The 13,614-nt window shown below is 34.3% G+C and overlaps 2 protein-coding genes across 2 annotated transcripts; both read left to right on the top strand.

Moving 5' to 3' along the window:
* Positions 1–3,942: 3,942 nt before the first annotated feature.
* On the top strand, positions 3,943–6,600 carry LOC148197128 (tricyclene synthase EBOS, chloroplastic-like). The gene is made up of 3 exons (XM_088093610.1): positions 3,943–4,186; positions 5,294–5,672; positions 6,474–6,600. The coding sequence occupies exons 1-3, from the start codon at positions 3,943–3,945 to the stop codon at positions 6,598–6,600; spliced, it is 750 nt and encodes a 249-aa protein (XP_087949736.1).
* A 1,311-nt stretch (positions 6,601–7,911) lies between these two features.
* Positions 7,912–12,471, top strand: LOC148197127 (tricyclene synthase EBOS, chloroplastic-like). The gene is made up of 7 exons (XM_088093076.1): positions 7,912–8,136; positions 8,237–8,507; positions 9,708–10,086; positions 11,233–11,451; positions 11,557–11,695; positions 11,792–12,040; positions 12,145–12,471. The coding sequence occupies exons 1-7, from the start codon at positions 7,912–7,914 to the stop codon at positions 12,469–12,471; spliced, it is 1,809 nt and encodes a 602-aa protein (XP_087949202.1).
* The last annotated feature ends 1,143 nt before the right edge of the window (positions 12,472–13,614 follow it).

The raw sequence follows: 13,614 nt of genomic DNA, 5'->3' as shown, positions 1-13,614 counted from the left end.
AAGTTATAGTCAAGAACAAGGACGAGGGCGTGCATATGGACGTGGACAAGGACGAAGGCCTAACAACAATAACCAAAGAGGAGAAAGCTCTAACAGAGGTCGTGGGAGAGGAAATCCGAATTCAAGGTATGACAAGACACGAATCAAGTGTTACAATTGTGATAAGTTTGGACATTATGCTTCTGAATGTAGAGCCCCTAACAAAAATAAAGTCGAAGAGAAAGTCAATTATGCTGAAGAAAGGTGTCAAGAAGATGGTACCTTGCTATTGGCTTACAAGGGCCAAGATAGAGGCGAGGATAATCAGTGGTACCTTGACAGTGGAGCAAGTAACCATATGTGTGGGAAAAGAAGCATGTTCGTGGAGCTTGATGAATCAGTAAAAGGAAACGTGGCTTTTGGAGATGAATCAAAGGTGGCGGTGAAAGGAAAAGGTAATGTCCTCATCCGACTAAAGAATGGAGAACATCAATTTATTTCCAACGTATATTATGTGCCAAGCATGAAGAGCAACATCTTGAGCTTAAGACAACTCTTAGAGAAAGGTTATGATATTCAACTTAAGAATAATAACCTTTCGATAAGAGATAATACAAGTAGATTCATTGCAAAGGTGTCAATGACAAGAAATATAATGTTTGTGCTCAACATTCAAAGTGATGGCCCACAATGTCTCAAGATGTGCTACAAAGACCAATCATGGCTTTGGCATCTTCGATTTGGCCATCTAAATTTTAAAGGATTAGAGTTGCTCTTCAAGAAAGCAATGGTGAGAGGACTGCCTCATATTACTCACCCCAACCAAGTTTGTGAAGGATGTCTACTTGGAAAACAATTTCGGTTGAGTTTCCCAAATGAGTCAGACTCAAGAGCTCAAAAGCCATTAGAACTCATACACACAGATGTGTGCAGACCAATCAAGCCAAGATCACTCGGTAAGAGCAATTATTTCCTTCTCTTCATTGATGATTTTTCAAGAAAAACATGGGTATATTTCTTAAAAGAAAAATCAGAAGTGTTTGAGAACTTCAAGAAGTTTAAAGCCCATGTTGAGAAGGAAAGTGGCCTTCTGATCAAAGCTTTGAGATCCGATCGTGGAGGAGAGTTCACATCAAAAGAGTTTCAGAAGTATTGTGAAGACAATGGAATCAGACGACAGTTGACAGTGCCAAGATCCCCTCAACAAAATGGAGTGGCTGAAAGGAAGAATAGAACTATCCTGGAGATGGCAAGGAGCATGCTTAAAAGCAAGAAACTTCCAAAGGAGTTTTGGGCTGAAGCTGTTGCATGTGCAGTCTATCTGACCAACCGCTCTCCAACAGCTCTCCAACAAGAAGCGTTAGTGGAAAAACACCACAAGAAGCATGGAGCGGAAGAAAGCCAGGTATTTCTCATCTTAGAGTCTTTGGAAGCTTAGCTCATGTGCATGTGCCAGATGAGAAACGAAGTAAGCTTGATGACAAAAGTGAAAAATACATCTTCATTGGTTATGACGCCAACTCCAAAGGGTACAAACTCTACAATCCTGATTCAAGGAAAACAAGCATCAGCCGGAATGTAGTGTTTGACGAAGAAGGAGAATGGGATTGGTCGACAAACTGTGAAGATCATACCTTCTTCCCGTGCATTGAAGAAGAGGATGTGGAACAACAACAACAACCGCAAGAGGCACCTGCTACTCCACCCACTTCACCAAATACAACCATTCAAGATGATGAAAGCTCAAGTGAAAGAATGCCACGTTTTCGAAGTCTCCAAGAAATTTATGAGGTAACTGAAAATCTAGACAATGTTACCTTATTCTGTCTATTTGCAGACTGTGAGCCCATGAACTTCCAAGAAGCAATTGAAAAGAAGAGTTGGAGAAATGCAATGGATGAAGAGATCAAGGCAATAAAGAAGAATGATACATGGGAGCTAGCCTCTCTTCCAAAAGGGCACAAAGCAATTGGTGTCAAGTGGGTCTACAAAGCAAAGAAAGACTCCAAAGGAGAAGTTCAGAGATACAAAGCGAGATTGGTGGCGAAGGGCTATAGTCAAAGGGATGGCATCGACTATGACGAGGTATTTGCTCCAGTTGCTCGACTAGAAACTGTAAGACTTATTATATCATTAGCAGCTCAAAACAATTGGAAGATACATCAAATGGATGTTAAATCCACCTTCTTAAATGGAGTTCTTGAAGAAGAAGTCTACATTGAGCAGCCACAAGGATATGAAGTCAAAGGTGAAGAAGATAAAGTCTTGAAATTAAAGAAGGCTCTTTATGGGTTGAAACAAGCCCCGAGAGCTTGGAATGTTCGGATTGACAAGTACTTCAAAGCAGCAAATTTCATCAAGTGTCCATATGAGCATGCACTCTATATCAAAGCTCAAGGTAAAGATATTTTGATTGTATGCTTGTATGTCGATGACTTGATTTTTACAGGGAACAATCCAAGCATGTTTGAGGAATTCAAGAAGGATATGACAATGGAATTTGAAATGACCGACATGGGGCTTATGGCATATTATCTTGGAATTGAAGTAAAACAAGGAACCAAAGGAATTTTTATTACTCAAGAAAATTATGCCAAAGACCTCCTCAAGAAGTTCAAGATGGATGATGCTAATCCAGTTGGTACTCCTATGGAATGCGGCATAAAGTTGAGTAAGGATGAAGAGGGAGAAAAAGTGGATCCAACCCTCTATAAAAGTCTTGTTGGAAGTTTGCGCTATTTAACTTGTACAAGACCAGACATTCTCTATGCCGTTGGAGTCGTGAGTCGGTACATGGAAGCTCCAACAACTACTCACTTCAAGTCTGCGAAGAGGATTCTTCGATATATCCAAGGTACGACAAGCTATATATTACTCCATTTCTAACAATTACAAACTTGTTGGATATAGTGATAGCGATTGGAGTGGAGATATGGATGACTGAAAGAGCACAAGTGGATTTGTGTTCTACATGGGAGACACAGCCTTTACTTGGATGTCCAAGAAGCAGCCTATTGTCACTTTGTCTACATGTGAAGCAGAGTATGTAGCTGCAACTTCATGTGTTTGCCATGCTGTTTGGCTACGCAACCTATTGAAGGAGTTAAGCTTGCCACAAGTGGAGCCAACAAAGATTTTCGTAGACAACAAGTCGGCAATAGCATTAGCAAAAAACCCAGTCTTCCATGATCGAAGTAAGCACATCCACACCCGTTACCATTACATTAGAGAATGCATCAGCAACAAGGATGTGCAAATGGAATATGTGAAGACACATGATCAGGTAGCAGATATCTTCACCAAACCGCTAAAGAAAGAAGTCTTCATGAAGTTGAGAAGTTTGCTTGGAGTACAAAATCAAGTTTAAGAAGGGGTGTTGGAATATAAATTGATTTTGTATGTTGGGCCTAAAAGATAAAAGCCCAATATTAGTAAAAGCCCAAATAACATTCTAGAAAATCCTATCTAGAAGGATTCTAGAATGTTCCACAAAAATATCTAGAGATGCTTATCCATAAGATGTCTCTAGATAAGTTTAGAATTATAGGAATGTTTTAGAAAGTTCTAGAGAATAAATTATAACCCTTAGATGAATGTTGTGGTGGCAAGATCCTAACCATTGGTTAAGGAGGTGCCATTAGTATAAATAGGGGATGATTGTATCATTTGAAAATAAGCCAAAAAAGTTTAGAAGCACTCAATACAAGTCTTTCCTCTTCTCTCAAAATCTTCCAACCTCTCCCAATCTTAAACACTTCCTTCTAGCCTTTAAAGTTTTCTCCCAACACCAACTTCTGGACTTACGACTTTCTGCAGTCCTTGAAGCATGCCTACGCTGTAATTAGTTAAAGCATCATAATTATCATATACACTGTCCGTATTCTAAACTTTTTTTTACACACGTATACGTGATTCGTTCTTTGTATAACGTTTTCAGGATATAAGATACGAGACAGGGCCAAGATGTTGCAGGAGGAAGTGAGGAGAATGATAAAGGATGAAAGTTCAGACATATGGCTCAAACTTGAACTCATTAACGATGTGAAACGATTGGGTCTAAGTTACCATTATGACAAGGAGATAGGTGAAGCCCTTCTTCGGTGTCACTCTTCTGCAGGATTCAGTAGCATATTCGTTAACAGAAGTTTGCATGAAACTGCTTTGTGCTTTAGGCTTCTCAGAGAATATGGTCATGATGTCTCAGCAGGTATAACTAACGTTATATAACATTTTATTATAAGCAAAATATTTTTTTTTTCTAAACAATTATTTATAATATTATTTAGTTTGTAAAATATCTGAAAACTACCATTAAACCGAACAATTAAGCACTAATTATGTTTTGCATTGATTCCTAATAAAGAAAGAACACTACATCTATATATACTTTCATTAGGTTTTAATTATTTGATAAAAAATATAGAAACCGAAAAAAGAAAGTGGTGAGGTAATTAAATGAAATTTTCAACTGTTATATGTAGGAAAAAGAAGTGTGAACAAAAGTGGGGTGATAAAAAAAATTAAAACTTTATCATCTTACTTTAACAAATATTGTCATCAGACAAAAAGCGAAACACAGTACACACGTACAACATAAAGAAAACCAGGTACTGAGCTGTTGATGAACACCATTGTAGGCCTTAACATCATAAATATATGTATTTAAACTATGCTATATTGTCATGTGCAGCTGGGGACCACCATGTTAGGCATTCAAGTGTAAGCTCACGTATAAATGAGAAAGGAAAAAAATAAAGACGAAAGTTAATGGTTAAGATGTTATTGGTATTTGTGTAACCCACACAGGTAATCTCCTCCTCGATAGATTCAATAATAGTATCAAAGTCAAATAGATAGTTCCCAAGTATGAGATAAGAAAATAGAACAGTATATAAAGATAAAAAACTCATTATCCTAAGATTTTGGACAAAAAAGTATTGATCACTTATATAATAATTACTCAATAACCCACGTTTCAAATAACAGCCTATGCTGCCTCACTAATCTGGCACTAATCTGGAACAAGACTATGCCTAATAGACAGATAAACAATTAAGTTTTATTAATATATATATATATATATATATATATATATATATATATAATTATATTTTAAATTCCTTATCAGTATTTTGAATATATTTATAAATTTAATTAGAATACCAAGTAATTGCAGTGTCCATGGTATATAAAGTATTACATGTTTTTGTTTATTTATTTTAAGTATAAGTTGAACATTTTGGTTTCTTTTATCAAATATAAGTGGCCTGTCTGGGTACTATAGCTTCACGTGTGTACTTATTTGATCATGTAGATATATTTGAGAGGTTTAAGGAGGAGAATGGTAATTTCAAGGCAAGCCTTGTGAGCGATGTGAAGGGAATGCTGAGTCTGTACGAGGCATCGTTTCTTGGATACGAAGGAGAGAAGATTTTGGATGAGGCCATGGTCTTCTCTAGCTTCCACCTTAGGGTTGCCCTCAACGAAGGTAAAGGCAGTAACATGCTTTTGGAACAAGTCAATCATGCATTGGAGCTTCCACTCGATCACAGAATTCAAAGGCTGGAAGCAAGGTGGTCCATTGAATCTTATGCTAAAAGAACAGACTCAAATCGATTTCTGCTTGAAGCAGCAAAGCTTGATTTCAATATTGTGCAGTCAACAATGCAAAACGATCTCCAACAAATGTCAAGGTGAGTCTGTGTTGGAAAAACGCATCAGTATTTAAATATCAAAGGATAAAAATTGGATGCAACATCAGACTGAGATAAAATACTAATTTTAGTCCTATAATATTTAACACAAGATTAACTGAACTAGCAGTGTTCTGTCTTTTTCCATTAACTAAAAGAATGCCTGTTGCAACCGTAAATGTTGAAAATAAAAATCTACCAGACAAACAAATTCTGGTAAAAAAACTATACATGTCTTCCAAAAAGTCATGATTATGTGATTCCGCGCTTAAATTTTTCAGTCAATTATGTATTCTTTCATTGTTTTAATTATATGAGAAAATAGAAAAGGACAAAGAGAAGGAAAATGGTGGAGAAGTTATTAAATGAAAGGTTTAATCATTCACTAAGTCCCTATTTTCGCATGGAATCTCAATTTAGTCCCTTTCTTTCTGGAAATATCAATTGGGTCCCAAATTTATAAAAATTGCAACAAATGGATCCTTTCCGTTAAATTGTGTCCAACGGCGTTAGGGTGTATTTGACGTGGCACGCTGTTGTGAACTTATTATCTGACGTGGTTGATTCAAGCAGTAGCAGTGAAGCACGCGGATATTTAAATTTTTTAAATAAAAAGAAAATAATTGTTTTAAAAGGGGATTCAAGTTTTGTGTGGATCGAATTAGGGATCACTTTCAAAACTGCAGCAAACAAGAGAAAGGCTTAAACTTTGCAACAATGGAAGCTTACGAGAACGAATCGAAGAAGGGGTTCTGGAATGCGGAGGAAGACTCGTTTAATTTGTTCTGATTTTGATTGTAGGGTTGAAGAGAAGCGGCAAAAGTTGCAGACTGAGATGGATGAATTATCTGAGGATGATTGCAAAAGCGGAAAAAGCGTGCTTCACTGCTACTGCTTGGACCATTACACCGGCCACAACCAAGGCTAAATTGTAAAATTTGTGATGTTAAGTTGTCTGGTTACAAAAGTATTGAAGAACATAATCTTGGAAAGAAACATCAAAGAATGTTGAAGCTACGCGAGGAAACTGATACACGAAGAATATCAAATGGGCAGATTCCAAATTCTCAAGTGGATTTAGCAGGTCAACCTAAGAGAATTCTGAAATCTGGGAAAAATGGATGCGCAGAAATAAAAGTGATTTCTGAAGCTACTGCTGCCCAGCATAAGAATTATGTGCGGAAAGATAAAGGGGTTACTCCTGAACTTCTGATTTTGGTTTAAAACAATTATTTTCTTTTTATTTAAAAATTAAAATATCCACGTGCTTCACTGCTACTGCTTGAATCAACCACGACAGATAAGAAGTTGACAAGTGCCACGTCAAACACACCCTAACGCCGTTGGACACAATTTAACGGAAAGGATCCATTTGTTGCAATTTTCATAAATTTGGGACCCAATTGATATTTCCAGAAAGAAAGAAGGTAAATTGAGATTTCATGCGAAAATAGAGACTTCGTGAATGATTAAACCTAAATGAAACTTTCAAGTATTATCTCGAGGAAAGAGACGTACGTGTGCACAAAAGTGGGGAGAAAAAAAAAATAAAAGGTTAATTAAGCAAAATGAAAAAGGAAATAATATTTTCTGTTAACTTGACAATTATTCCCTTAAAAAAAATAAAAGGTCACAGCTTTATGATGTTCCTTTTCTACATCTTTAGAGATACCTCATTTTTCTTGATTACATCTTTAGAAATACATCTTAATAAATTATTTTTAAAATTATCTCTAAAATGATTTTTAATATTTTAGAATATAAAATTTGTTTAAAAATCATATTATCAGCTGTATATGAAAATTAAAGTTTTGATAATGATAATAAGGGTGTTTATAATATTAAAGAAATCAATCACTAAAAAAAAATGAGAAGTACACCAGAAAAACATGCCAGTGTTTAGCACCATAATACTAAAAATTCTTCCTTAAAAACTGTCATATACCCAAGCTTTCCAGATATCAATCTTGGCGTCTTGTGCATCCCATATTTCTCATTTGATCCTTCATTTACACATGTTAGTTATGTATGATAAAATATCCTAAGAAACCAGAGATTGGCCACCTCAGATTGCAATATAAGAAATATTTAGACCACACATTTAAAACGTTAATAAACTTTTCATTGTAGTGCTTGTGTATATATATATATATATATATACACACACATATATGAGACTATATATACACATATATGAGACCATTCCAAGTGCAAAAGTTATAAGCGAGCCTTGAACAAAATGACTTTTGTGAACCCAACGTTACTCAATTCCTCTTTTACTCCACATCTCACTTTTCCCAAACCTCTGAAACCAGCAGCTCCTATTCTTCTCCAACGTACGATAATCTTCCCTCGCTACAACGCAACTACCACAAACGTTAATCTTTCTGAAAGAAAATCTGCAAACTACCAACCCAACCTCTGGACTTACGACTTTCTGCAGTCCTTGAAGCACGCCTACGCTGTAATTAGTTAAAGCATCATAATTATCATATACACTGTCTCTATTCTAAACTTTTTCTTACACACGTATACGTGATTCGTTCTTTGTATAACGTTTTCAGGATATAAGATACGAGGACAGGGCCAAGATGTTGCAGGAGGAAGTGAGGAGAATGATAAAGGATGAAAGTTCAGACATATGGCTCAAACTTGAACTCATTAACGATGTGAAACGATTGGGTCTGAGTTACCATTATGACAAGGAGATAGGTGAAGCCCTTCTTCGGTGTCACTCTTCTGCAGGATTCAGTGACACATTCGTTAACAGAAGTTTGCATGAAACTGCTTTGTACTTTAGGCTTCTCAAAGAATATGGCCATGATGTCTCAGCAGGTATAACTAACATTATATAACATTTTCTTATTATAAGCAAAATAATATTTATTTATTTTTTCCAAACAATTATTTATAATATTATTTAGTTTGCAAAATATCTGAAAACTACCATTAAACCTAACAAATAAGCATTATTTATGTTTTGCGCTGATTCCTAATAAAGAAAGAGCACTATCTATCTATATTACTTTCATTGTGTTTTAATTATTTGATAAAAAAATAGAAAAGGAAAAAAGAAAGTGGTGAGGAGGTAATTAAATGAAATTTTCAACTGTTATATTTAGGAAAAAGAAGAGTGAACAAAAGTGGGGAGATAAAAAAGTTAAAACTTTATCATCTTACTTTAACGAATATTGTCATCGTATCAAACAAAAAACGAAACACAGTACACATGCAAGACAGAAATAACAGTTAATGCTTTATTAATGCTTTCACCAGTCTCCTCAGTTACCCAACGGACATTTCAAATAACAGCCTAACTGCCTCACTAACCAGGAACAACAGATGACTAATAGACATGAATGTTAACAACTTTTTTTTTTAACAATTTTTAAGCAGATTAATCAAAAACTACTATTGTAAAAAAGTTGTAAAAACAATTGTTAAAAAACATTTTTCAATAGGCAGATAAAAAAATAAGTTTTATTAATATATATATATATATATATATATATATATATATATATACATAATTATATTTTAAACTCTTTATTGATATTTTGAATATATTTATAAATTTAATTAGAATAGCATGTTGATACAAAAGTAATTGCAGTGTCCATGGTATATATAGTATTACATGTTTTTTTTTAAATATATTCAAAACTATACTCACATTGTCTAAAAGTTGAAGTACAATCTAAATGCACTTTATTTTCAAAGTTTCTTTACATGACAATCTTGTAGAGAAATTTCAAACTTCAGAATAGATATTACTTCAGATTTGATAATTGATTCCAACGATTCAACGGACTTTAATTGAAATATTTTTATATTATGATAGTCGTATAAATTAAATTATATTAGTATTAATGTAGTATATTCTTATTTTTATTTTATAGTTTTTGAATGTTTTTAAAATGAATGTTTTCATTCCTGTATTTTTTTTTTTCATTGGTATAGTTCTAAAAAACATATATCAGTAACCTTCGTGATATCTAAAATTTAGATGGCTTGGTTTGTTCTTTAATCATGCAGATATATTTGAGAGGTTTAGGGAGGAGAATGGCAATTTCAAAGAAAACCTTGTGAGTGATGCGAAGGGAATGCTGAGTCTGTATGAGGCATCGTTTCTTGGGTACGAAGGAGAGAAGATTTTGGATGAGGCCATGGTCTTCTCTAGCTTCCATCTTAGGGTTTCCCTCAACGAAGGTAAAAGCAGTAACATGCTTTTGGAACAAGTCAATCATGCATTGGAGCTTCCACTCCATCACAGAATCCAAAGGCTGGAAGCTAGGTGGTATATTGAATCTTATGCCAAAAGAACAGACTCAAATCGACTGCTGCTTGAAGCAGCAAAACTTGATTTCAATATTGTGCAGTCAACACTGCAAAATGATCTCCAAGAAATGTCAAGGTCAGTTTGTGTTGGAAAATCAGTAACTCTTTTAATTAAAAGTATGCATGCTGCAACTGTATCACACGCAACAGTGATTGGCTATCTTGAAAATAAAAATCTACCACAAACAAATTCTGGTCAACTACCCATATGAATGTTAAACGATTAATCCTGTTATTGTGCCTTTGAAAAACTACTCACGTCTTCAAAAAAGTCATGATTTATGTGATTTTCCACTTACATTGTTTAATCAATTACGTATATATATACTTTCACTATGTTTTAATTATGTGAGAAAAATTAAATACGACAAACAAAAGGAAAGTGGTGAAGTTATTAAATGAAAGTTTCAACTATTATCTCGAGGAAAGAGACATGTGCACAAAAGTGGGGAGAAAGAAATATAAAACTTTATCACAATTTAATTTTAATTAAATAGGAAGAAAAAATAAATAATATTTTCTGTTAATTAGACAATCACTCCTTAAAAAATTCGAGGTTACTGTTTTATGATAATCCTTTTCTTTTACATCTTTGGAGATACCATATTTTACATAGGAAAAACATGTGTAAGAACGTATCTAAATTTACAAGGATAAAATTTGGACACATCAGACTGAGATAAAATGCTAATTTTAGTAAATCAGTAACTACTTTTCTATTAACTAAAACTATGCATGCTGCAACTGTATCACACAAAGTGATCTCTTGAAAATAAAAATCTACAAGATAAACAAATTCTGAGCTCCCCATCATGAATATTAAACGACTAGTCTTATATTATTGTGCCTTTAAAAAACTATACATGTCTTCAGACATGATTATGTGGTTCTCCACTTATATTGTTTGATCAATTACGTATTCTTTCACTATGTTTTAATTATATGAGAAAGAAAATAGAAAAGGACAAAGAGAAGGAAAGTGATGGGGAAGTTATTAAATGAAATTTTCAAGTATTATCTCGAGGAAAGAGACGTACGTGTGCACAAAAGTGGGGAGGAAGAAAAAATAAAAGGTTAATTAAACAGAATGAAAAAGGAAATATTATTGTGTCAACTAGAGAATTATTCCCTTAAAAGAAATAGAAGGTTACTGTTTTATTATGATCCTTTTCTATTACATCTTTGGAGATATCTTATTTTTCTTTAACACTTTGTGATGAAGGTGGTGGAGGGGAATGGGACTGGCCTCAAAGTTAAGCTTCAGCCGAGACAGACTTATGGAATGTTTCTTTTGGACTGTTGGAATGGTCTTCGAGCCTCAGTTCAGTGATCTCCGTAAAGGCTTAACAAAAGTTACTTCCTTAATAACTACAATCGATGACGTTTATGATGTCTATGGCACCTTAGACGAATTAGAACTTTTCACTGCAGCTGTGGAAAGGTAGCTTACGTAAAAAAAAGAAAAAAACTTCAATCACGAGCATGAAAAAAACTGCTGAAATTATTAATCAGTGCACTAATTAGAATTTTTTTTTTCTTGTTTCAGTTGGGATGTTAAAGCAGTTCAAGTTCTCCCTGATTACATGAAGATATGTTTTCTGGCACTGTACAACACTGTCAACGAATTTGCCTATGATGCCCTTAAGGAACATGGACAAGATATTTTACCCTACCTCACCAAAGCAGTGCGTTAATTCATAAATTATAGCAATTATTTCTTATATTATGCATACATGTTAGCATTATTGAGATTATTTTTGTTTTTTAATTAAATTACACAGTGGTCTGATATGTTGAAAGCATTCCTACAAGAAGCCAAATGGAGTCGCGACAGACACTTGCCAAGATTCGAGGATTACATCAGCAATGCATGGGTCTCAGTCTCCGGGGTGGTTATACTCACCCATGCTTATTTCTTACTAAACCAAAGCATTACAAAAGAGGCACTTCAATCCTTGCACAATTACCACTCCCTGATACAGAAACCATCCCTTATTTTTCGACTTTGCAATGATCTGGGCACATCAAAGGTAAATTTGATTCCATACATGACCATGTTTTTTTTGTCACATTTTTACATCATTAAAACAGCCTAAAACATAAAAGTAATTGGTCTTGGGTTGTAATTTTGCAGGCAGAGTTAGAGAGAGGTGAAGCAGCAAGCTCCATTGTATGTTTCATGCGAGAAAGTGGTGCTAGTGAAGATGGTGCTTACAAGCATATCCATACTTTGCTTGACGAAACGTGGAAGAAGATGAACAAAGATAGAGTGTCACAGTCTCCTTTCCCTAAAGCTTTCGTAGAAACAGCCATGAACCTTGGAAGAATTTCTCGGTGCACATATCAGTATGGAGATGGACATGGAGCCCCAGATAGCACTGCCAAGAATCGTATACGATCTTTGATAATTGAACCCATTGCACTTTACGAGACGGAGGCATTTCAACAAGTTGTTTATTAATATTAATGGTCATCTTGGAAAAGAAAAATAAATTAGTTTGTATATGGAGGGTTCGTTATCTTTGTATCATCTGGTTATTTTCAAGTTAAATTGCTAAAACATTTTCTTGATTATAATAAAATAATTTTGTAAGTTTCTCTTTTACATATTGTTTATGCCGAAAGGGGAAGAGGAAAACTCCTGTTCCTCCCGCTTGAGAATGCTCTATCTCCGTCGATCGGTCTTCTTTGTTTCTATCATACCGTCTGGATTTTCCTCTCTTACTGCCAAAATGGGGGGCCTGCAGAAAACACTCCGACGCTCAAGTCAGAATTTATCTCTCAAAGTCTAGTCTAAATTAGAAAATCAAAGAGCTCACTTTCGTAATCAATTGTTATTTATAGGATTTCAATAAATATAATCCGTTAATTTACCTCTTAATGACGATCAATACCAACCTTAACTGCTCCACAGTAATCGGGAATGATCCGTTTCCATCGTCCCCTACGTACCCGGTCGGTCTAATTAACACTTCCATCGTCCTTGGACGATCGGTTTAACTTACTCGATAGTGACTCAAGCATGTCCGATCGGTCTAACCTACTCGATAGTAACACATTTTTTCTTCATCTAATATAGTAAAGGTGTGATTAATGCAATATAAAATTACATAAATTGCAACAATTGTTTTCAACTTGAATACTCCAAAATAATGTAATGATTTCACAATTAGAAAAAAATGTATTAGAGGTAATAGATGCGTAATATGGTAATATTGGACAATATTAATTAATAATAACAAATGTTATACGTTATTCTTTGATTACGGTTAACATTAAGACCTTCTAAATAAAGAAGATAACAATAATCATTGATGATTATATTAATTATAATAATTGACAATATTAAAAGGTAATATCAGATTTGTAAAAATATATACAAATTAAGGAATTTTATTTTTAATTCTTTTTTGAAATTTATGGGTGAGAAAGTTAATGTTTGTCTATCAGTTGGTTGAGTCATGTATAAGTTAATGTTTTGATCAAATAAACAACAACTTGATCAGCTTATGGAATATAAGTTGTAATAATTTTGTTTTGCAAGTTGATCTTTTGGTATAATAAGCAGATAAGTTATTTTTAAGACTTTATATTCAAACTCTGT

Source organism: Vigna umbellata, chromosome 6 (genome assembly GCF_029865625.1).
Source record: "Vigna umbellata cultivar VRB3 chromosome 6, Vumbellata_1.0, whole genome shotgun sequence".
Lineage (NCBI taxonomy): Eukaryota > Viridiplantae > Streptophyta > Magnoliopsida > Fabales > Fabaceae > Vigna > Vigna umbellata.
The sequence above is the reverse complement of the archived record's forward strand: the minus strand, read 5'-3'. Positions and strand labels throughout refer to the sequence as shown.

Coding starts and splice junctions, on each gene's coding strand:
- LOC148197127 (XM_088093076.1), top strand. CDS start 7,912: ATGACTTTTGTGAACCCAACGTTACTCAATTCCTCTTTTACTCCACAT. Junction 8,137..8,236: donor CCTTGAAGCACGCCTACGCT/GTAATTAGTTAA, acceptor TAACGTTTTCAG/GATATAAGATACGAGGACAG. Junction 11,696..11,791: donor TACCCTACCTCACCAAAGCA/GTGCGTTAATTC, acceptor TAAATTACACAG/TGGTCTGATATGTTGAAAGC.
- LOC148197128 (XM_088093610.1), top strand. CDS start 3,943: ATGTTGCAGGAGGAAGTGAGGAGAATGATAAAGGATGAAAGTTCAGAC. Junction 4,187..5,293: donor TGGTCATGATGTCTCAGCAG/GTATAACTAACG, acceptor TTGATCATGTAG/ATATATTTGAGAGGTTTAAG. Junction 5,673..6,473: donor GATCTCCAACAAATGTCAAG/GTGAGTCTGTGT, acceptor TTTTGATTGTAG/GGTTGAAGAGAAGCGGCAAA.